This window comes from Dermacentor albipictus, chromosome 7 (assembly GCF_038994185.2).
Source record: "Dermacentor albipictus isolate Rhodes 1998 colony chromosome 7, USDA_Dalb.pri_finalv2, whole genome shotgun sequence".
Lineage (NCBI taxonomy): Eukaryota > Metazoa > Arthropoda > Arachnida > Ixodida > Ixodidae > Dermacentor > Dermacentor albipictus.
In genome coordinates this window covers 36,832,218-36,856,994 of record NC_091827.1, presented here as the reverse complement: position 1 = coordinate 36,856,994, position 24,777 = coordinate 36,832,218, and the positions used below count along the sequence as shown (strand labels likewise).

The 24,777-nt window shown below is 49.7% G+C and overlaps 2 protein-coding genes across 6 annotated transcripts in view; one reads left to right on the top strand and one right to left on the bottom strand.

The window, feature by feature from the left end:
• pros (homeobox protein prospero) overlaps window positions 1–24,777 on the bottom strand; it is a 250,832-nt gene that overhangs the window by 66,335 nt on the left and 159,720 nt on the right. The window contains exon 1 of one of the 5 annotated variants that reach the window (XM_070521904.1): window positions 20,112–20,153. The exons of the other annotated variants lie outside the window; for them this stretch is intronic. The gene's annotated coding sequence lies outside the window, so the exon portion shown is untranslated. Of the gene's footprint in view, window positions 1–20,111; window positions 20,154–24,777 lie in introns of those variants that run through there. 5 annotated transcript variants of the gene reach the window in all.
• On the top strand, window positions 1,233–23,987 carry LOC135905709 (uncharacterized). Its single transcript, XM_065436687.1, has 4 exons — window positions 1,233–1,583; window positions 11,643–11,718; window positions 14,918–15,023; window positions 23,552–23,987. The coding sequence occupies exons 1-4, from the start codon at window positions 1,565–1,567 to the stop codon at window positions 23,684–23,686; spliced, it is 336 nt and encodes a 111-aa protein (XP_065292759.1). The 5' UTR covers window positions 1,233–1,564; the 3' UTR covers window positions 23,687–23,987.

Below are 24,777 nucleotides of genomic sequence, written 5' to 3'. Positions count from 1 at the left end.
AATGTATGCATCCGAGCTAATGCGAAAAGGACGCAGGGCTGTCATTATTCAAATGCGGAAGGCTTGAAAAGAGGCGTATAGAAACCGCACGCTACAGGGTTCTTTTTCTTTAGCGCGTGCGGACGTTCAGAATTTCGTCCTTATCAATAATTTACCTGAACCAAAAGTCAAGGCTAGTACTAAACGAAGTTCTGGGGGTGGGGGATATATATTCAGAGACACCCAACCATGGTTAGTCTCTGAATATAACATAAGACGACCAAGAAAATGGACTTGATGTCGCGCGATATCACCAGTAATTAACCGCTAATAGGAAGTCCATGCGGCGGAACATTGAAATGAGCTGACCTCCCTCGCCTTGCGGCGGAGTCGAGATCGACTTGGCGTGTACGTACTTACCCGAAGAAAACGCCATCGGGAATGATGTTTTTGCTGCTGGGGGCATCTGTTTGCGAAAGGCCAAACAGCGGTCACGAGAGACCAGAGAGACGGGAAACGGCGAATGTTGGGATAAGATCTAATGGAGCTGCGGCTTCGGGTTCCGAAGTCGGAAAGATTGAGTTAGAAGACAACAAGCGCGGAAAGAAGTAAAATGAGCACGCATCCATATAGGAGAAAAGTTTTGCACTTGTGCGTTCGAACATTACCACTAGGTTGGCTTTTAGAGTTTGAATAACTAGTCTTTCATGAAGCGTACTTCGTTCCCTTCTCATGTCTTTTTGTTTTTGTCTTAGCGAGCACCTTTACAAAACACCATGCATCACACTCAATCGAATTTCAATAGAAAGTCAATAGAATGTTACCGATACTCAAGATATATCCAGTGAGAGCTGATTTGCAGTATATAGCCGTACTAATTTTCGATTTGAAGAATGAGAGACGAAAGATCGCTCTAATACAGAACTTCGAGAACAATAAGAAAGAAACATTCAAGTGGCGATTTCTCGATGACATTCAGACGCAATTAACACCGCCACCGCTTGTATACCACGGTCGGTCTTTCGGCTCCAAGACGTAATTCTCGCTCGCGGAGCGACTCCGAAGGCACAGAGACCGGCCGGCCGGGCCAGGCCCCTGCCAGGCCTGTTTCTCCCTGCCCCTCTTTCTCTCACACACAAAGGGAACGTGTGTCGTCTTACGAAAGCTCGTCTCGGGATGCAGCCGTATATCCCTCCTCGCGAGACTCCGAGCATTCACACGTTCGCGGCGCTGTGAGAAAAGAAGAGAAAGAAGGCCTCAGTTCATTCTTCTCGACTGTGGCTGGCCGTGTCACTTAAGAAGACGGCGCGATGCGGCGGCGGCGGCGACGGTGTCCGCTTGCTGACTGCCAGGAGAACACTTCCACCGCGCGCCAGTGCTGCCTGGGAAGACAATCGGGGCCTCGATATACCGCGGCTCTACCGACGACGACGAGGACCAGACAAGCTGCCAACATCTGTGGTTGCGTCTCGGATCGCCTCTCCCGAGCTCCTCCTTGGAATGAATCACGCGGCTCACCGTCTCGCGTAACGTTTCGCCGGTCACTGTTGACACGAACGCTTGCCCCCCAGAAACAAGGACTCACATGGCCTTTCTGATGGAAGGTGGGGGTGGTGGTGCTAGTAGTAGTAGTAGTAGTAGTAGTAGTAGTAGTAGTAGTAGTAGTAGTAACAATAGCAGCAGAGCAATAGTAGTAGCTATAGTTGTAATAGCGGCAGAATAGTAGTAGTAGTAGTAGTAGTAGTAGTAGTAGTAGTAGTAGTAGTAGTAACAACAGCAGCAAAGCAGTAGTAGTAGACGTAGTTGTAATAGCAGCAGAACAGTAGTAGTAGTAGTAGTAGTAGTAGTAGTAGTAGTAGTAGTAGTAGTAGTAGTAGTAGTAGTAGTAATAGTAACAATAGCAGCAGAGCAGTAGTAGTAGCTATAGTTGTAATAGCAGCATAATAGTAATAGTAGTAGTAGTAGTAGTAGTAGTAGTAACAATAGCAGCAGAGCATTAGTAGTAGACGTAGTTGTTCTAATAGCAGCAGAACAGTAGTAGTAGTAGTAGTAGTAGTAGTAGTAGTAGTAGTAGTAGTAGTAGTAGTAGCTGTAAAAGCGGTAGTCTTCATAATCGTGGTAGTAAAATAGAGGCAGCGTCAGTAGCTCAATCGGCCCTCTGGCTCTGCGAGTCTTTGGTGTACATCGAGTATATCGATAACGGTATAGATATCGTCGGAAACTGAAGTGAAAGAATAGATGTGCTGCATAAGCGATTCACAATACTAACGCAGTTTGGCTACTGCATTCTCGGCACTGAACTCTCGTTGACAGTCGGCTAGTTCAAGAAGTTTAACTACCGGGTCATAAACATGAATGGCTCGTTAACACAACTAGCTCATGAAGATTGCTGACCAGATACTCAGCGCTGAATCATCCTTAAGGGTAGATGCTGCTCGAAAAAAACTCATTATTTGTACTAGAGATTTGAAAATACTGCCATTCATAGACGACGAGTAACACGATAACAAGGTGAGCGCAGGAGTCAACGTATCGACAAGTGCACTTGTCGATACGTTGACAAGTGACGTTGACAAGTGCACAAGTGACAAAGTGCCAATATCTATCCAAACTGCGTGTATATTTAGTGGAGCTATGCAAGGAAAGATTAGTAAACTTCAAAACTTCTTTTTCGCAATACCATGAAAGTAACCTTGTGCACTTATAATTCTCCTATACTAACGAAATTTGGCACACATACTGTTCGAGATATGTAGACGGCTGGTATTTACTTGAAATTGCAATATCTCTCGGCAGTAGCTACTAAAGTACAAAGTTATATTTCATGGGATTGCGAAAAAAAAAATTGTTAAAGTGTCCTAATTCTTTTTGCATAGTTCCGGTAATTGTGCATGCTGTTCGGATACATATCGGGACATTGAGGCCCACAAAGAGCTAAATAAGCTACAGAACATGCTTTTTGTTAAAATATATATGCAGAAGGAAGTGCCTGCAGGGATCACTACATTTGCAGTTGTGTAGGGCTTAAATAAGAAAAATATATATAGCAGTTGCACAAAAACTAATAACATATTTGAAATCTTCATAAAAACTGTGTGAATGGCAGTTTTTTCAGGTCTCTGAAATAATATTTTTTTTTCGAGCAGCATCCCCCCTTAACAGCTCCGATTTCTTTCCCGAACCCTATCTTTTTTTCGATATACCGTCAAAGATACAGAGTACCTTAAAATCACATCCAATACGTCTTAGTGAGGTCTCTCATCAAAGAATTTATTTCGCTGCGTTCGCTGAGCATACCTCGGCATAATTTGTTCATTTCTATAGTAGGCAACCGAGAGTGAAGTTCAAAAAATGAAATCTTCAAAATGGCCGCGAAAGCTTCTTCCACCGATATTGGCGCACTCACGCGCGATAATCAGGGAAAGAGAACGAGACCAAATGCGAGCAAACTTTCGGTACGCGAGTGGTTCGGCATTCGATCGTCGCCAAACCAGTGAAAAATTGTTATGCAAGGCTTGCACAAACAACGTGCACACACACACACACACACACACACACACACACACACACACACACACACACACACACGCACGCACACACACACACACACACACACACACACACACACACACACACGCACGCACACACACGCACGCACACACACACACACGCACACGCACACACACACACACACACGCACACGCAAGCACACAATGCAACTACGAACAACTCGTACCATCAAAGATAGCGCATCGGTTGTGTGGTCGAGTTCACACCCTTTTGGAAGTTTTCGCGGTATGCATTCCCGCGCCCGAAATCCACCCAATATCTTGCAAGAGTTGCACTATATAAGCAGGCGCAACGCCTTAGCTGTAGCCGAGTTTTTTTCTATATATATATATATATATATATATATATATATATATATATATATATATATATATGTGTGTGTGTGTGTGTGTGTGTGTGTGTGTGTGTGTGTGTGTGTGTGTGTGTGTGTGTGTGTGTGTGTGTGTGTGTACGCTTCACGTTATCCAACGCGTGTTCCTGTACGCGATGCCACGGCTCCGCTTTCTATACAACGCGCTGCGCCTTACCGAGCACGCCAGCACCGCACGAAAACAGCGTTGTGGAACAACACCCCGTTGTGGAACAACAGCAAAGGTTAACGGCACTACGTGGGCGCGTGCTCATTAGAGAGCTTTAGTTTAGGGGACGCAAGCGGCTTGCGTACGCAAGTACTAGGGGCGACGGCACTGCGCATGCTGTTAGATATGGAGCTGGTTCCTGCGATTACTTCGAGTTCCCCAGACCACGTCGGATTGCAGCACAGCTAATTGAGGAATGCAGAAGCAGAAAGCGCATTCCAGAGAAGCGGCCGAGCAAACAAGTTTAAGGCAACAAGTTTACGTGCCAACAAGTTCGTGCGCCGCCGGCATTAGCAGGTGGGCATCCGACAATGAGGCAGGTGCAGCCCTCCCCTTCTCATTGTTCGAGGTGCATTGCCAGTCTGCGATGCAAGACCGCAGCAAGCCGCCAGGTGTGACACCACGACACGGGCGCCTACCATTGGCTGAAAGTGGCGTCATCGGAGTGGACTCTCCCATTGGTCAAACATGACGTGACTTGCAGTGCTCGAAGGGTTTATAAGAAGCCTTCCAGAGAGACCTGAGCATTCTGGGACATGCCCTGATTCCCTTGACAGACCTCTCTCCAACTTCTTGCCGCGGGCCGCAGCGTCCGAGTTGCTGCCGGCCCGTAATGTCTGTACGCCTGTTACTTGACGCTCACGTCCCCTGTACATAATGTAGAATAAACCTCCCAAGTTTTGTGGGTTTTCATCCCGAGTCCTTACTCCAACCCCTACATCTGGTTGGCAGCGGTAGGATCGCCTCCGAATACATCAGCTGGTGGCAGCGCTACGAATCAACCTTCGTCGAGAGAGATCCTAAGGAACCGGGAAGAGCGAAGAAGAGAGAGCCTTCGTCGAAAGAGGTCCGAAGAGACTGGGAGTATCGAAGAAGGAGCGAGCCTTCGACCCAGGGAGTCCGGAAGGAACCGGGAACAGCGGACAAATGAACCGGATGGCGGGGTGCTGCAACCGTAAGTGAGCGCGTGGTTTTTTTCCTTATGATTCGCCAGACTCAAAGGTTGTGTGTTCAATTTTGATAGTTCTGGGAATCGGGAATTTGTTGCATTGTGTGCTTGCACAAATTAATTAAGGAAAACAGTTTTAACCACCTGTCGGGGCAGCTGCCATGGATCTTAGAAGGTTGACGAGGTTGGATTTGTTGTTGGTGTGCGACGATTTGGGAGTTGAGGCGGACGAACGGATGGAAACGCCAGCTATCATAAAGGCGATTAATGATAGTGGCAATGATCACAAAAGCATTGAGCTTGCTTGGGAAGTGATACAGGAGCCACGGGAGCGAGAGCGTCGTGTACGTTTGCGAGCGCGTCGTGAACTTAGGAGTGAGCTTAAGCGTGAAGAACGCGAGAATGAACGGAAGCAGGAGCTTCAAGAACTTACTCTTAGGTGTCAGCGTCACGAACGTGAGAAGGCACGCGAACGTGAGAATCAACGTAAGCTTGAGCGAGAGGAAAAGTATGAGAGAGAGAAGGCAGCACTGATCAAAGAGCTACAGTATTGGGATCAGTTATTGGCACAGAGACAACGGCTGTCTGAGAATTCTGTAGGAAGTACAGAGCAAGTGTCTAGCAGGTTTTCGCCAGAAGCCGATGAAAAGAGTAGTGCCTGTGAGATTGGCTGCCGATTGATAAGTGAAGGGAAAAGGCTAGCTGCTAACGATGCCTTAGTGGCAACAGAGGCCGTTAAAGGCCGCAGTGAGAGCGACGAGGTGCTGTGCCAACAGATGACTGTGGAGACAGCTAGGCCAGCTGCGAACAAATTGGCACAGTTACCGCGTGTGTGCGTCGCTGGTAAGGTTAGCGAGGTTGCTAGCGAAGAGAAGGGCACTTCTGACCCGACAGAAGCGAGCACCCATGTAGAGCCAGATGTGCGTGCAGAAGTGAAGTGCGAGCTGGACGATGCAGTTGAGAATAGTTCTCGGGGTGGCGAGCTCCGTAGCTCACGAGAGAACAACTGCATTGTTCAGGGATCGGTGCGGCTCTCCGCCAGTCTAGATGGCCTAGATAGGGATGATTCAGTTAATCATTCGGACTGTGCGCGTGAGACAGCGATCGATACCGACGGGCTGTGTGCCGATTCACAGCGTGCGCTGGGCAATGTAGTAGAGGGCAGTTCGCAAGAGTGCGAGTTGTCTTACTCGAGTAAAGCCTGCTGCATTGTGCCAGAGTCGGTTGAGCTGTCCGCCAGTCGAGGCAGAGAGAGAGTAGATTTAAATGTAAATCACTCAGACAATGCGGGTAAGAGGCCGATCCGGGCCGACGAAATGTGTACCGGCCAGCACGAGGCACGAGAAGGCGACATGAAGGCTAGTGCAAAGAGAAAGCGCCTTAAAAAGAAGCGCGGTAAAAACCGAAAGTCGGTAATTAATGTAGCGCCGCCAAAGATGGCGAGAAACCCAAAAGGGCAAGGCGCGAGGAAGAAGGTGCGGTCGTCTAGGACGATGTTGACGCATCCAAAATGGTCGAGCCACCGGTCAAAGGGGGACCGCGAAGAATGTTCTGCGCGGACGCGGACAAAGGGCACGGGGCAGTTAAGCTCCTCGTCGTTCCGTAGTTCTTTTTATAGCTCAGCGTGCAGTTCGAAGAAACGCAAGGTGGCAGGACGAGACCAGGTGGGGAGTAGCGACGCGGTCAATCGAGTTCGTGTTGAAAGCGGGGCGCGAGGACGCAAATTGGCAGGAGACCGTAACGTCTTGGGGGAGCTGATAGTGAATCAGCCCTTTTGTTGTCTCCCGGCAGCCAGAGTAGCTTTCAGACCACGCCCACCACGGGTTCGACTCAAAGTATGAGTCAGTCGTAAGCAATCGGGAACGGGAAGCCAAGAGAGCTTCCGTAGAAGTGAAATGTTATTTTGTTTTATTTTTGAGCATCGGAAAGATTTCGCGATTTGAGACTAGGATTTCTTTCAATGTGTAAGGTTTGAGCTTTGTGTTTTCGTTTGAGAAGCTCCGAGATTTGAAAGATGAGGTTTGTGTAAACATATAGTCTCGCGAGATGTTCATTAATAAGTAGATAGGTTTTTTTTTTATGTGTGAGTAACCTGAGGGTCAAGGTTATTGTTGAGAGGCCTATCGTAACGCGCGTGTGTGTTATTTAACCTTCTTTCTTTTTAAGTGTTTTTGAATTTTGTAAGGTTAAGCGCGTAGATTTTCAGTGAGTGCATGATTTGCACTGAGAAGCGTTCTTAGTTCCATTAGCGCATGTCCTGTGTGGACGGAAGGAAGCAGATTTATGACTGGGTTGCTCGTGTGTGTTAGGGCAGCCGTATTCTGACTTCTCTGATAAGTATGCGTGGAACGAGTTATTAAGACGCATTATTTTAAGGGTTCTGCGGAGTGTGTAAGTCCCGCAAGTTTAATTGTTCGTTTATGTCACGTGTCCTGTAGGACTTTCAGGAAAGAAACGTGAGTAAGCGTGAATGAAAAGTTTGCCTACAACGCAAGTACGCGTTCTGTTTAGTGACCACAATGCTAGTGCGCTTGTGATTACGTACTTGTGAGGTTGACCAGATTGTTCAGTGGCACCAATACGTGCGAAAAGTACGCCACTGTTATAGATTGGAAACATGCTGTTCGTGTAGTTAGGCCACTTATGTTATGTTCGGCTGTTTTCATTTGTTGTTTGCATCCTCAACGACCCTTTTGTTTTGCAACAACAATAGTGCTCTGGTCTTGTCGGCATTCGGGGAGAAATGGATAGCGGTTTGGAAGGGTGGTTGGAACTGTTTTGTCGAAATTGGGGAAATAAAAGATCAGGGTTGATTTTGACTCAGTAATAGTCTGGCGAGTCAGGGGTGAAGAGCCTGCGCTTACGCGTGGTGCAGCGCTGTGCTGTTTTGTTTGTTTGACGTTTGTTCTCCAGGGCCCAGGATCCCGAAGTTCGTCAAACGTGGCTCGACCCCAGTACCCTGCAGCTTCTATCAGCGTTCCTCATGGCCAGCGAATTGATTTCACCGGCCATTCAGAACAACCGGGGCGAGGACGAGCTGTTAGATATGGAGCTGGTTCCTGCGATTACTTCGAGTTCCCCAGACCACGTCGGATTGCAGCACAGCTAATTGAGGAATGCAGAAGCAGAAAGCGCATTCCAGAGAAGCGGCCGAGCAAACAAGTTTAAGGCAACAAGTTTACGTGCCAACAAGTTCGTGCGCCGCCGGCATTAGCAGGTGGGCATCCGACAATGAGGCAGGTGCAGCCCTCCCCTTCTCATTGTTCGAGGTGCATTGCCAGTCTGCGATGCAAGACCGCAGCAAGCCGCCAGGTGTGACACCACGACACGGGCGCCTACCATTGGCTGAAAGTGGCGTCATCGGAGTGGACTCTCCCATTGGTCAAACATGACGTGACTTGCAGTGCTCGAAGGGTTTATAAGAAGCCTTCCAGAGAGACCTGAGCATTCTGGGACATGCCCTGATTCCCTTGACAGACCTCTCTCCAACTTCTTGCCGCGGGCCGCAGCGTCCGAGTTGCTGCTGGCCCGTAATGTCTGTACGACTGGTACTTGACGCTCACCGTCCTGTATAATATGTAAATAAACCCTCCCAAGTTTGGGTTTTCATCCGCGAAGTCCGTACTCCAAACCCCTACAATGCGCAGTACCGTGGCCCGTAGTTCTTGCGCACGCAAGCCGCTTGCGTCCCCTATACTAAAGCTGTCTATTATCTTATACTGAAAGCAGTGCGGCGAATACAGCACGTCACCAACGTGACTGTACTGCGGCCTTCTTCCTTCTCGTCGGATCTCTCGTAGCCTTAGTAAGATCTTGATGAGGGCTAGTTGGTTCATACTTAGAACTGAGGTGAAACAGCGCGAAAAAGACGAGGACACAAGGACACAAATACCAAGGTGAAACAGCGCGAAAAAGACGAGGACACAAGGACACAAATACCACAGTCTGTGGTATTTGTGTCCTTGTGTCCTCGTCTTTTTCGCGCTGTTTCACCTCAGTTCTCTCGCAGCCGTTCTGCAGCCTGTTTTCTGAGGCATGCGTAAGGGCGGTCGTTCCAAAGGCGCGAGCCTGACGACGAGGCCACATAGTCGGCACCGCCGAGGGAGAAACACAGACGGGTTCGCGAAAAGTACGCTGAGCGCATGGAATATTTAGGCGGGTATAGCTGCACCGCGCCGCTATACGGGACTGATGCAACCGAGTGGCAGAAAGCCGCAGACGGTCGCGACGGTGGTGGAAAACAATGCGATCCGCGCGCAAATCGGGTTCCCCTCCCGCGCGGTTGCTATCGCATTGTACGCCGTTCGCCGATGTTGCTGCTTGCTTGCTTGCGATGCGCGGAGTTTGATTATGCATTCCGGCCGCAGCCAACCGACCACCCCCCCCCACCCCCCCACCCCAAAAAAGAAAAAAAGGAACAGCGGTTCTCGGCGGGTCATAACGAAGGATTGCGTCGCCAGTATTCATGAACCTGCAGCGTTGTGTCTGTATATGCGGTGCAGCGTCGCCGTTTTCGACGACGAAGACTGGAAGGAGAGGAGAAGCACGCGTATAACACGGATGCAAAGAGCTGTACGCGAGGATTCGGTCTCTCGTTCGACGAGATTCGGTGGAACGTTTCTTTTTGTGTTTTAAGAGCATGTCGAGAACTATATAGTCCAGCTTCGACGGAACGCTCGGCTTTTTTGGGTTAATTTTACACGGACGAGACACCCACGTGCCAGGTCCCTCCGTGAGAGATTCAGTATAGCGAGGTTCGGGTACTGTGAGTTTCGGATTGCGTTAGGTATAGCGAGATTCGACGAGATTCGTTCACTCTTAAGAGCGTGCGGAGTTCAACGCTTGTTGATGGGCCACGGCAGAACGGCACGCTGTCCGTCACCGAAACTGTACAGGTCAGACACCTATGCAAGAAATTTCTCGATGAGATTCGATAAAAACGCCGTCGTAATAATTTTTTTTTTAGCTCTAGGAAAACTACACAGTACATCTGAGAGTATCTGCAGACGACACAACTGTGCCGGCTGCCTATGAGATTCGATGAATCAGATTCGGTAAATGAGAGCAAATCGAGAATTTGTTCAGCTTCGAGAGGACACAACGGCTTTGCGTTAACGACGCTGTAGAGCGAAGAAAAACCTGCACGGGATGACTCGATGCGATTATGTGGAACGCAATAGTTAGCGTCTGCTGAGTTGAGTCTTTGTTGAGAGCCACGTCAGGACGGTTAGTTATGCGCGGGTTAGACTGTACACGCGATAGAGCCACTCGGGAACTCGTGACGAGATTCGATGGAGCGATAGCTAAGAGGCATGTCGATTATTCGTAGACTCTATCGCACGATCTAAAGTGCCGGTATTTGTGAATGACACGCGATATAAGAGCAGCCTCGGTTGAGTTTGCAGCGAATTAACTTACAGACGGCTCTCAATGGATGGATGGATGGATGGAACAACTTTATTGAGAGTCCTGAAATACGCGATTATCGCGCAGCGGGCCGCTCCCACGTTGGTACGGGCAGGCCGAGACATCTTCATTGGGGCACCAATGAAGATGTCGAAATAGGTGTCGCTTCTTTTTTGTTTGTTTGTGTTTTCGGTTATAGGACTCGCTCCCTCTACGCGATGTTTCTTTGACGCCATATCGTTTTCTAACACAGACAACACGCACCATCACGTGCTAAAAGAACGACCCCTCCTCCCCTCCTCTAAATTAACTGAGCTGAAGCGTAATTCTGGTTGCGGTATAACGCAAACTGGTGCACAACGCAAAAAAACAACAACAACAACAAATATAGGAATCGTGCCACCACGTGTCCAAAAATTCAACAAGCGGTCAGCGCGCGCTCCATAGCATCAATTTCGCAACTCGCTTCACATCATGCTCAAGGGTCCAATCACAGCTAACTTTACACCGTTACTCGCTGCTCAGTTTAGCGAATATTTCGATGTACCGTATATGGGCATCCTGTTGTTCATCGGGCGTGGAAAAAAAACAAGCAACAACACAAAGGCAAGCGCACCAACCATGTTGATTCGCATGCTGTGTCACGCCGGGCGAACAATCGAACGCAGTCGTAACCTGGCTTGACGTGCGTGCGCACATGCGTGCATATATCTGCATCCTGTTATACATATATATATATATATATATATGCTGTGTGTGTGTGTGTGTGTGTGTGTGTGCGTGTGTGTGTGCGCGCGTGTGTGTGTTATACTGCACCGTTCACGTGTTGCCCATTTCTTTTAATATTATTACTTTATAGAGTAACGCGCAAATGTAGCAAAACTGCTTCCGCATCCAATGCTCGCCCGCGCCGGGAAAGCTTCCGCCCCGCCTCCCGCTGCGAAACAAGACTAACCAAAACAACGCAGCAGCAGCACCAGCAACGACAACAACAACAAAAGAAAAAGGAAAAAAAACTCCGCTAAGGCAGTGACACACGCTGCTCTCTCCGAAAGACGCGACAGCCTAAATGCGCGTAGGATTGGCTTTCAAATTCGAGTTGACGGCGATCAACTAACTAACCGGAGTCTTTTTTTTTCTTTTTTTTTACTTTCTTTTAGGTCGGCCAGGCTCTAGGGAGATCCGGGGAGATATCGAGAAAAAAAAGCTTGGAGCGGAACTCTTCTTCCGCCCAGGGTATGAAATGTCCCCTGTGTGAACAGTCGGCGCATGGCCTACGCGCGAAGGAAGTTCGCCCGTGCGGTCAGTTCGAAGCGGAACTGCTTCGCCCTGTTTTCGTATTTTTTTTTTTCTTTCTTCCGCGCACGTTCTCGCCAGGGGGAACGGACGCGCCAGCTAGCGTGAACAGGCTCAACACCGCGCTACTTACACGCTCGGCTGTAGCGTTAGTTGCGTGCAGTGCTGACGAATCTCGCACGAGCGAGGGGAGACCGTCACTACCCGTATATACAACCCGTAGAGTCCTCTATACGGTTCTATGCTTCTACATTCCCGTAAACTGTAAATTAATTTACACCCTAAAAAGTGAAAAAGGGTGTAAATTTGACACACACCTTTTTTTTTACTTTTAAGTGTGTAAATTATTGTACAGTGTAGAGTTCGCAAAAAAAAAAGAAAAGCGCAGGAAAGTATAAAATGGCGCTAGTGGCATACGGTAGCTGGAGGTGCGGCTTTCTTGTTCAGCCAGTATGCACTGAAGACCAATTTACACCCTTAATGGTGTTTTCTGTTTATCACTCGCACCCTTACACCTTTTTACGGAGGTAAGGGTTGCGGGCACCCTTAAGGAGGCCTAAGGGTGTAAACCGTTTTACAGTGTGGGAAGGACGCGCAGTATACCTGGGTCTAGCTAAATTTGTCTTTCTGGCTTCAGGAACGGCTTTGTGACCTATCCTATATAGTTAAGAAACTATTGCGTTATAAGTGCAACAGTTTGCCACGATCGAGCGCGTGCGTGTAAAATTATTCCTTCTTACGTTTAGAAAAAAAAAAGAGCCATTGTGACTCGACAATTTAAAAGGATAAAGCGCAATAAATAACATCGCGAGGACGCCTGAAGCCGCAAGAGTGACAATTAGACAAATCTACGTACTACTACTCATCATTCTCATGGTAGCTGAACGGATGCGTGGATGGATGAATGGGTGTTACGTCAACGCCCACAGTTCCCTCTAGTAGCATTTGTTGGAAACTCCACGGGGGTGAGCTCTAGTGCACGCAACTGGACTGGAAGTCGCCGAAACCACGGAGAAACGGGCGCGTACGAGGCGACGCGTCAGCGGGCTTCCAGCCTGCGACTCGGGGAAACGAGACGGCGGCCCGGTGGCGCGCAATTCCCGTTCCCTCTCTCTCTCTCCTTCTTTTCCTTTCTTCTTTCTTTTTCGGAACGCGAGCGGTTCTTTCTCGTGCGAACCGGTAGACCAACGGGATTCGGAGTGACGTGGAAGGGATGGACGCAGGAAAATGGGTGTATAGCGGAGGGGGGAGGGGGAGATTGCGTCGCTACTAGAGCAGCGCCAGCGACGTACCGCGTGTGATCGGGACCGTTCCGCGAGGCACACGGTGGACGGTGAGAGAGAGAGAGAGAGATTAGGCTCTGCACGCTGACCACCTGTGACCGCCGACCGAACCGACGACGACGACAACCGGTGCGTACGGGGTTTCCCGAATGCGCCGTACGCTCGGCGACCCCCCCCCCCCCCCCCCGACACACACACACCGCCCCCCCTCTTCTTTTTTTTTCTCTTCGCTTCGCTTTGGTTCATTCGTATTTCACGCAAACAACTGTCACCGAGTTTTGTGGCACCGTACTTTATATATGGCAGCGACGACGAGTGGCGGGAGAAGAGAGTCACGTTGCACTATAGATGAACATCCGCGGGCTATTATTATTGACTCCCCCCCCCCCAAAAAAAAAAATGTGCTCGCGCCGTGAGACCATGCATGGGTGTTAATTGAAACGCATTACTGCCTCCTCTTGTTTGTTTGTTTGTTGGTTTCTTAGTTGTAGGGTGTGCGCAAAACTGGAATCAAAGCACGCCTTTATATAGACGATTGACGCGGATTTTTCGAAATCTGCGTTCTCGGCATAGGAGCGCAGGCGCTCCGCGTAAAACAGGACAACACAGATGCGTACCTACGCCTCGTTCGCTATGTTTACGTTACGTTTGCCGGCATGAGACGCCACCGAAATAGGATCCGCGAAACCCGCGCGCTCGGTCGGCGTGGCACCGACTCCGAAGCAAAGTTCGCCTCTGCCGAAAAGCCGAGCGGAAGAAACCGAAGAGTCGCTCAGCTCCGAGGAACGAGCTGTAAGTCGATCTCCAGTGTGCAGCCAGTTCCAGTAACGCCGTTACGTTATATCTTTCTAAACGAACCGCCTCCCGTTTTCTCCGACGTGGCGCAGTCGACAGGATTCGCGCCTTTGAGGGAATAGGGAACAAAGCGACGCGCGCGATGGCATGGAGCCACCGAATGTCACCCAATTTACCCGGATGTCGTGATCGACACCGATCATAATTGCAACACCCAAATACTGAAAACTATCATTGCAACAGCTTGTCCGTGTCCAGTTCTAGGCAAGAACAAAACGTGTGCACATTTTTGGGCGACAGGAGGGAGGGAGAGAGGTCACAAAGGAAAGGCTGGAAGGCTAGCCAGGCTAAGCCCGTGTGGTTACCCTGCACTGGGGAAGGGGAAGTGAGGGATGAGAAGATGGAGAGAAGTTGACACTTCTTTGCACTGGTGCACATACACACAAGCAAGCGTTCATCGTTCAATTCGCCATAAGCAGTCATACAGGCTGGTGCACCTGCATAAGCCCTCTCGCGGCTTTCCACAATGGCGGAGGCACGAGGCCACGGTCCCGAGACCTTCTCTTTTGTAGAAGGCCTGTCATCTAAGCGCCCTAAAGCTATCCGCAGGGCAAGTCTCTCATCTTCGTGTGAATGGGGCAGTCACAAAAGAGGTGTTTTATTATTTATTCTACGCGCCCACGTGTGTTGCAACTGAAATTGTCCGCCATTCCATATGTCTCTATATATTCCGCCCTCTCTGGTCGTGCGCTGTTGTTTTCCGTGTCGGTGTACTGAACAGCAACCTCAAGTTCCCGGATGGACTGGCAAGGGGGCAGAGTAATAAAGAAGCGATAAAAGAGATATTCAGTCGAAGGACTCATCGGTGCAGTGAACCAGAAGAAATAAAACCCAGGGGGGGGGGGTGAAATACGAATCTAGACAAATTTTACGATGCCAGTTTTGCTCTAGGTTGCGTCATCAGCCGATAACAAGTGTTTGTCGCATCCTGTTTAGTTCTTTGCACGACTAACGGATGCGACGAAGCGACCGATGACGACATTCTTTTTTTGCCGTTGCAGAGTCGATTTCTGCGCGGATACGCGATCGTGCCATCTGCTCGGCCAGGGTCAGTGCTACGGGTCGCAGCCCCGAATAAGGGCCACGTCGACTGCGCCTCATCCGAGGGTAAGAGTTTTCCTACAAAAAGAATAACTAATGTATGTCGCTGGTGTTTACGGGAGCCGCAAACGTGCGTGCATTAACCTAGGCTTGTTCCTTCCAACTTTGAACGGTTTTACGACTTCTCCAAGTGAAATATGGCGTCACAAATGCAACAATTCGCAATGACTACGCGCGCGCGTAGATGTACTTCCTGAGTTCAGGCGTTCAGAAGAAAAACATGACTCATTTCTAGGGAACTTGGGGAAAACACGGGAAAGTCAGAAGAAAAACATGACTCATTTTTAGGGAACTTGGGGAAAACACGGGGAAGGCGGGAGAGGGAAATTTCAAAACGACGAGCAAAACGAGAACAAGGCAAAAGCGGGAGCCAACGTTTCGATTGTGGATTGTCTTTTTGTCTCGTATGTCGTCTTGAAAAAGACAAGTCCGCTTGTCGAAACGTCGACTCTCGCGTTTTACCTTGCTCTTGCTTTTTCTAGGAAACTTATAAAGATGAAGCGTGCGTAATAAATAACGCCGCAAGAACGTCTCAAGCCACAGACACGGCGGTTAGACGAATTCGCGCGCTATACAACCACATTCCCCATTAGCTGCACAATAGCAGCACCAGAGTTCCTTTCTGGTAGTTTTTGTTGGAAACTCTGTGGGACAAAGCCTAACCCTAAGTATAGTGTGCGCCAGACTAGCAAGAACTTGCTAGCAATTTCTGAAGCGTATATAAAGGGACGCTAAATATGTAAGCACCCAGTCAGCTCAGACTGGGAAACAATTATTTCGATACTTTTCTTATATGTACTTGCGATGATTCAGAGCAAGGACGTTGTTGATTAGCCGAGGAAATAAAAGATAACGTGTCCTTTCTATATCTCAATTTCGCGCAATGCCTCCGGCTCCTGTGTCGTCCGAATCGCGATATGCACGTACGTACTGTCCTTACTGCGTTTGTTTGCACGTTCGAGCCTCTTTTATGCCGGCAGAAACCCTTACAAAGGCTCCAAGTTTAATTCGAATAATTTTCGAATAAATTTTATTGCGTACAATGAAAACTCAATATGAAATCATTAGAATGTCAACAATAATGTTCAAGAAGTTCTTGTCGCGGAGTTACACAACCGCAAATACGGTTCCTTATTTCCTTTTAGCGAAATCTTGTGCTGTCCACATTTTTTTTTTTAAGAAACAGAAATTGACAGTACAAAGAAAGGTTCTGCTGCCAATGTTACCAAAATGCGACTCTTTCGTTCAAATGCGACGCATATTCCATTCAAACTGACTAATTTGGTTGAATATAAGAATAGCGCTTCTATGTTTCGCATATTTTGAGAATAGTGTAAAAGCCATGAAGCTGCCTCTTGAGAGCGTTGCTCGAAATCCCGTAGAATTTAGTCAGCGCTACAGAATAGGAGCTCGATTTAAGCCATGCCCTGAAATAACAAGGCACAACATGGCCTGCCACATGTCCCGGCGTACGTTCGCACGTGCTTCGCTATGATAGTTTTTGAGTGAGTCACTGGACATTCATGCTATAGGAAAGGCTTTGGGTGACGATATCGCGTCCGGCATTCCTTGAATAACATGACGTCGTCTATTATAATTTCATACAGAGCCGCGTACACCTACTTTAACAGGGCGTATAGAAGAGACAGCAACAGGTAGAGAGATGACTATATACCGAGTTATTAGTTTACGGTGAGGCTCGCAAACTCGGAAAATAAAGAGAAATATTTTATGACTCGGGCCAAAACGCTTCCTGTGGCGTCCCGAACCCGGGAGTTCAGTCGAAATGGGTTCTCAGTGTCTTTCCATGTCGCTTAACGCTGCGTATGTTATGTTTGTGAGTTTCGAAAGAGCGTAACAGTTTGATAAACCTCGACCGACCTTCTAAGCAAGCAATCTAAAGCACTATACGCCCTCGTACTTGCTACGTGACCAGTGAGTGATAAAGAGAAGTTGGAAAAGAGTTGTTGAAAGTGAGGAACTTTCGGTATATAGCCTAGTGCACTGGCAGTCCCAATAGAGCAAACGAAAATTTTTTCCCGTGGATTAGATTATAAATTAAGCACCGTGGCTGCGGTTTCTGCCTACTCGGCTCACCCTCAAAGACGTACAGCCTTGCTCGAAAGTAGTGAGACCACTTTGCGCACGACCTTAGCTGACTCTGGGACGTCTTAGGTGGCGTTCCGTTGCGTTTTCACTGCTCGAAAACTTTGGAAATGGAGTCGTACCCCATTTTTTTTTCCTCCCCATTTCCTGCAGTTCCTGTTATTACGTCTGGAGTTGCACAGGCACGACACGACGTATAGACAGAATAACTCGGCAACACTCACGCTCTTCAGAGGTCACCTTTCTTTGGACAAAGGCTGTACACATAGTGCACCGCCCAGGACTCGCCACAGGATGGCGCTCTGCTTCTTTCAGAAAGCTCGCTAGGCTCAGGTCATCCAATTATGAGTCTCTTTTTTTTTTTTTTCACTCTTTCGAGTGGTACGTATCACCGTCTAATTGGAGCGCCTTCCCATTCCCTCCCGCCCACCCTAGCGCACCCCCGAGAAGAGTGGGGGGCAAAGGTGCTACCACGCACCCATTGCGTCCAAAGCACACACATACACACACAGGCGAGCGATCACCGAGACCAATTTCCTCGCCGCCGCGGTGCGGATGCAGGAACTGCGCTCGGCTGCGCGAAGATGCCGACAACCCCAGCGAGAGCGGGCCGGGGTACAGAACGCCGCAGCATCACCGAGAAACCCTGCCGTATATGTATATGCGAGCGCCGCAGCGGGATATCGGTTTACGTATACGGCTGTGACCGCTGCTCGAACCACCCAGGTACGACGCGCGCGGTAGGGAAAAAGTGAGGGCGTTGGAATGTATACGCTGGAGGAAACGATGATGGCGAGGAGAACCGCGGAAGCTGTCGCCCCCTGCCGGTCGACGGGGGCGATTACGGTTGTGCCGCGTCTGTCGGTGGGTTTCGAAGTGGTCCAGACAATAAAGAAAGAAACAACGGAGCAACGACGGCGTTTGGTACACACGCTGAAGGAAGAGTGACGGCGGTGGGGGGTGGGGGGGGGGAGCAGAAGGATGGGAGCTGTCGCCCCCTGCTGGTCGACGAGGGCAATTACGGTTGTGCCGCGTCTGTCGGTGGGTTTCGAAGTGGTCCAGACGATAAAGAAAAACAAACAAGGAAACAAAGGAGCTGGACGGAACAGACGTTAAAGAAGGAAAAAGGCGAAGCACCTTAATAAAGCAGACGAGAAATAACAGAAGTGAAGCAAGGTAGGGAAACGGTAGTTGTGGCCGCACGTGCGGAGAATTTACAGTTAGCTCTTTACGGTGGCTTAGCGAAGACAGACAGGCGGCCATAGAAGAAGAGAAAGAAGGACGTAGCGGGAAACGGTCGTAGGGGGGGGGGGGTTATTATACCTTAGGATGGAGGCCTCCCTTGGGGCTAGTTGCGTTTGTACAAAAGACCGGAGGCTTCCCGGAAAACGCGACCGCTCGACGGCCCCTGGCCAGCTCCTGGACACAATCGCGTATATAACGCGATACGCTCGCTCGGAAAATGGGAACGAGGGCGGTCCGTGCCCCCCTCCACAAAGGAACGAATCTTTTCTTTCTTTCTTTTTTCCCCAGCGTAACGAGTCCGCGCCTTTTCTCCCCGCTTCGCGCGTACTTGTGAATTGGAGAGCAAGACTCTATAGATGTACGGACTGGACAGCACGAGATGACGTCGTCAAGCCGAGCAGGGCTCTGTTCGGGGGGGAGTCCATTTTGCGGACACCGTAAAAGAGGAAGTGGTCACGAACGGAAACACTGTCCGTGATGAGGCCGGAAGATGAATAGCTAACGTACTCGGCGTTCCTTTATCCCCTAGCTGCCCCTCTACTTCGGAGTGGAGGAACAATACGGGATGCAAGTGAAAGGCTGCGATGTTTGTGTCCTGGACACTGCGAAATTGATGACGGGGTGAAGGGACGGACGGCCTTCGAAGTTTTCAAACTACCGCTGCAAAAACACCGTTCCTGCATAACTTCGGTATTTTTTGAGTTTCTTATGAGTTTCCATCGGTGCGACATTAGGTGATGTGACTTTTGATTTGCGGTCAAAGTCGTATTCACCCTCAACAGGTTGCCGACACGCTTACTTAGGTTGAAGGGACACTGAAGCCTCGCACTAAACCTATCTGGTCGGTCCAGTTTGTGGAAGTGATGCGTTGTTTGTAGGCTGTTTGTAGAATTGATATGCATGGACCTCAGACTACAAAAGCAATAGTCCGTAAATCTACGGGACGTCTGCAAGCATTCTACAGACTTTATAGCATAGTAGGCGAAGGCTTTTTATAAAGATATATCTAACTATTTGTGAGGAATGGTAGCTCACAAGATACATGGAAAGAGTAAATAAATTAGTTCCATAGCACAAACACGTGAAAGTTTCACAATGTAAGCAAACTCTTCAGAAAAAAAAAAAGAACGGCATCGTTGAAACATATGGGCAATATATTAAGTTAGTGATATTTTGCTGAAGGCCAACAAGGCCCCCTTACGACTCAGCTCTTTCATCCTTTAGAATACCACGAAAAGTAGATAAAGTGAGGAAATTACGTGACATGTGAACAACTCAATGTAAAGCGCTTCGGTAGCCTTAAGACATCAATAGACATTTTTATTGTTTAACTGCAATTTGTTAGGCTTAAACGACGAATTTTGTCCCGAGTCATTTGAGAGCGTGCGCAGAGCACCAAGAACCAAAGGCTTAAGACATTGAGAAAGAGCACTGCATAACGCCATATCCGTGCAACTGTTCGAGTCGGCAGATATCGTAATCTACGCTGAAGCTACGACGTATGGACATCCTGCAGATTTCATCGCATCTAGCCTTCAGATTATGCGGTTTATCGCATCCGTTACGCACTGGCGTGCTTTCAAACATGCAGAAGACAAATACACTACGAGAAGAGGCGCATTGCGAGGTATACGAAACTGCGGCACGACAGCTCATGGATTGTCGATCGCTATACTTGCGCTTTGCACGAGTTAAGCCTATCGCGACGTGAGGCAACGTCTTTAAACCTAACGGCGATCTTACCCAGCATCAGGTCACGGGCAGAATCCACCGGCTCAAGTAGCGAAGTCGTCGTTCACTGTGAAAGGACAGACTACAAATCCGCAGACGATAGGTAGTCTTCGTACGAAAGTTCCAGAAGTCAAGGTAACCTTCGACACAGGTGGACAGAAGGTGTGGTGAAACGTTGTGCAAGGCCAGTCCGTACGAGTCGACACAAACACGTTGGCCGACGTTCTTGCTTTCGAAATCACGGATCCCGCACAAGAATCGACGCTCACTTTTGTTACCGGTTCACCGCAAAACAGGCGTGGAAGTGTGCTAGCAGGCGGTTCCTACGCTAGTCAGACAAATACTGCGGTAATAGATGGATAAACTGCCGTAGCAGACGGACACTGTCGTAGCAGACGGATGCCACGGTAGCAGGCGGTACACTGTAGTAGCAGAAGGACTGCGCGGTAGCCTAAGGATGCTGCAGTAGCAGACGAATCCGGTACAGGCGGCGTCATGCAGGACGAGGGATCCTCGTAGGAGCGAGGCAAGAAGCTGCCTGGGACTCCCCAGGGCTAGGCCCGTGAGGGCCACCCCCTCCCTCGCCCCACTTGGCCGAAGGAAACGTCTCAATCACGAGGTGCTGACGGTGAGTTGGAGACAAGAGGCTTATCTGGGCCCGAAGCTCTACCACCGATAGAACAAAAGCCGTCGCAGAAGACACACGGCAGCGCCCGAGGGAGAACGATACGGAACACGGCTTCGCTAGCACAAAGCAATCGAAGAAGCTAAGAATGTTGGAACGCTTGACTCCGCGGAGTCTCCGCTTCTCTCTGCCTCTCCCTCCCCCCCTCTCTCGCTATCTATCGTCTCCCTTTGTTCTAAGCGTGGCTCCGTCGCCTTGAGACAATGGGCCGGCGATCTTGCTGCCAGCCGACGCCGATGCCGCCGTCGCGTACGTATAAGGTTTGCGATGTCTCCGTGCGCTCTCCCACGGCACACACCTCTCCTCTGCAGATCCTTACGCGCACGGCGGAGAAAAAGAAAAAGAAATCGACGAGTGATGGTGATACGTCCCGCGCGCGGTTCTTTCGAGCAAGATAATGCAGGTGAGAGATCATTGATATATACGGGCGTACAATTCCTTGGTTCCGCTGAACCTGCGTCCTACTTCTTTTGTTCTGGTGAAGAGGCTTTCTTCTTACTCCTCGCGTAGGTAAGTACACGAAGAAGGTAAGCCTCTGTCTTCTAACCTTGGAAAGTGCATAGGTGGGACGGATGGACGCAACGAACAAACGAAAGAACATACGTACGTACGTACGTACGAACGAACGAACGAACGAACGAACGAACGAACGAACGAACGAACGAACGAACGAACGAACGTAGCTAACGAACGAACGAACGAACGAACGAACGAACGAACGAACGAACGAACGAACGAACGAACGAACGAACGAACGAACGAACGAACGAACGAACGAACGAACGAACGACTGCACAGCGTTGACTAATGTGTCAGCTAGCATAGCTAGCTGTCTTCTCTGTAGGGTTACATGAAACGATAGACTTGTTTATTATTTTTATTTTTATTTTTTATTTAATATTATTTTTTTAAATTTACAGCGACAGCAGCTAGGAGCTTGAAACGGGGTTTGCCGATCGCCAGTCCTTCTTTTTCGTTGCGAAGTCGTTGTTAGGCCAATGCCTCATCCTCTTCTTAACAGCGCTTACCGTATGGCCAAGAAAAGTGACAGTTTCAGCGAAGGCCGAAGCATCGACACCGATAGCGAGGTTTAGCGGTCCGTTAGGACTCTTCTCATTTGGTGCCTCTACTCTGGGATTCAGCCTCGGTGATGTTCGCTCCACAGTACACAGTAATATTTCGGTGGGTTTGCGTACAGCTAAATTACCACAAGATCCTCGTCTGAGCATCTGCATTCCCCGGTTGCCGGTTAGGCGCTATTACATTACACGTTAACCTTTTTAAATCTTAAAACGTGTTTTCGTCGTTACGCACTTGGTTGTTGTGCGCCGGAGCGGTGGTGTTGCGACCGAGCGCCGCTATGCGATAAGGAGCCAACCAACCCCCCCCCCCCCCCCCCAATGCTTAGACGACGTTTCTGGTACAGACCGCCGAAGCCTAGAAAGAAAAAAAAAAGGACAAAAAAAGAAAAGTTCGGGGTTTCAACGTCCTCCCGTCGTATCGCACGAGAGCAGGTTGCCGTCGATCTCTTGTCACCCGAGTGCCGATACGGGGCCGCAAGACGAACGTGCCCCGGAAGGTGTATAGAGACAAAAGGCACGGCGTTATCTCGCCTTTTGGGGTGAGATACGCTCTGCCTGCAGCCGCCGCTTCGTGCGACAAGGGTAAAAGTGGCGGCGTACTATGGCAGGCAGAAATCGCCGTTGTGGAAACGGGCCGCGGAGCTGAAGGCAACCCGGCATGCTCGATTCTGCGGATAAGCTTTCCCGTAAACAGCGGCGAGTGTTGTGAGAGCACGCGACGTGCAGACACACACGAACGTGGCGGTAAGTCCTCGGGAAGAAAGAACCGGCCTCAGAACGAGACAGATAAGTGCAAACTATGTGCCAACTACGTACGACTGCGAACCACTGCAAACTATACGCTTCGGTATAATTTGCTCTTGGCCTATAGTTGGTTCTTAATGAGGGGATATAATCGTTGCAAAAGAAAAGCACACATAAAAAGGGTAAGAGAATGCACGTGCACATACGGGGCAGCCCCTGTCGCCGCATGTGTGTTTTCGTTTACCCTTCCTGCGCTCGCTTTTTTGCAGCAATTATGTCATTCAGCTGCAACCTAGCGCCATGTACTGCAAAAGAGCGAGAGTAAAAAAAAAAAAAAAATCCACGCGACCTTATTTTATCGAAGCTTGTTTTTCTTGTCTTTTCAGACGGATTCTGTGCCCTCCATTTCAGAGTAAAGAGAAAGCAGTTCGAAAAACGGGACACAAATAAAAAGAAGCAGACGAAGAAAAAAGAAAACGCGAACTAAGATGTTGCGCGCTGCGTCGCCTGACTTAGTGTAATGTTGTTCGTCATGCTCTTTTTTTTTTGCACTGTTTGCTCATAAGCTTGCGCCAGATAGCTCGCATATGTGGGTTTACTCATACTTCGCAGCGTACGGTCGCCGTGCGCAAATCAGCTATTATGCTAGAGAAGGTTGTGACGGGAAACGAAGGCAAAACGCGATAACGAATTTAATATAGGTGGCGTGAACGCAGCCCTTCCTTTCTACAAGGCTGCATGCGGTGAACAGGTGCGAAGCGTTAGGCTTTGTATGTATGTATGTATGTATGTATGTATGTATGTATGTATGTATGTATGTATGTATGTATGTATGTATGTATGTATGTATGTATGTATGTATGTATGTATGTATGTATGTACGCATGTTCCGTTAAACGCCGCTTACATTGTTCACCGCTGTTTACCCTCTAACTTCACAGGGCCTGCAAGGAGGGAGCCCGGCCGACAATGACCGACACGGCAGTACACCACAGCTCTTCAGAGGCGAGGCCCATCAGGCGCGAAATCGGTGTGGTGATGGTACAGCCGCGTGTGCAAACTCGTGGCGATTGTAACGTCAAAACCGCAGCGGCCTACAATGTTGCGGCCAGCCGTTCGACGACCTCCACCATTGGCGCCGTGCAACAACTCCTGTCCCTCCCCCCCCCCCCCCCATCCACACACCCCTTCTCAGCGCGGACAGCACGTCCCGTGCGTCGCACCCGCTCTGACGAAAGCCCCCGAAACACGCGCTTCCCTTTAAAATTTAATGCCCGCGCCCGGGAACAACCGTTGCACGCTGCCCCGCGCACGCGACCTAAACGGGGCCACCGCTACAACAGCGGCGAAAAAGAGCAACGGGGCAAACGACGAGAATAAAAAAAGGGGGGGGGAGAATTCGCCCCCCCCCCCTACGCAGGCCCTTCGCGCACGGAGTGTCTACAACCCCGACCACACGTGGTGCACCCCCCTCCCCCCCTCCCCCCTCCCCCATCCCCCCTCCGCTTCCTTGTCCTTTAGTGGAGAGCGAGGACGCGTTTCCTGGCCGTTGCTCCGAGGCGCAAGTTGCAAGGAACGCATCGTCGTCGTCGTCGCAAACGCGTACGGCGGGGGCAGGTGTTGGCAGCCAGCCGCGCGCGGCATAGCCCCCCCCCTCCCCCCCCCCTCGCCCCCAAGTCGTCGTGGCCTTCGGCCCCTTGCTACCGAGCCGGTCGGTCTTTCTTGAGGCGGCCGACCGAAGAAGAGCGGCCAGGTGCCTCCGGTCTCTCGCCTCCGCCGACGCCAAAAGGAAGCGGCTGGCGAGGGGGGGTGGGGAGGGGGGGAGGTGTGTAGGGGACGTCGGAGGTATATAGCCGTAGTGATAGGGCGACCACGCGCCTCGACTCTTTCGCTTTCTTTGCTTGAACGAGTTCCCTTCAGGAGTGCTCGTGTACCGTAGCGAACGAAAATAGCGTAATGATACGTCCCTGCCTTTCTCGACACGAGAGCATTGCAGAAGTTTTTTTTTGTTTTTTTTTATTTGGGGCAATGGAGAAACGTTCTTCGAACTAAGATCCCTATTACCAAGAAGGAGCCAAGTATTAGGAATCTTTCTCAAATAGTACGGCCACTGATGGATCAGCGCCCTCCGATATAAAACTAGTGTGTCCCGAACGTTGGGCATGCA

Coding starts and splice junctions, on each gene's coding strand:
- LOC135905709 (XM_065436687.1), top strand. Junction 11,719..14,917: donor GAACTCTTCTTCCGCCCAGG/GTATGAAATGTC, acceptor TTGCCGTTGCAG/AGTCGATTTCTGCGCGGATA. Junction 15,024..23,551: donor CGACTGCGCCTCATCCGAGG/GTAAGAGTTTTC, acceptor CTAACTTCACAG/GGCCTGCAAGGAGGGAGCCC.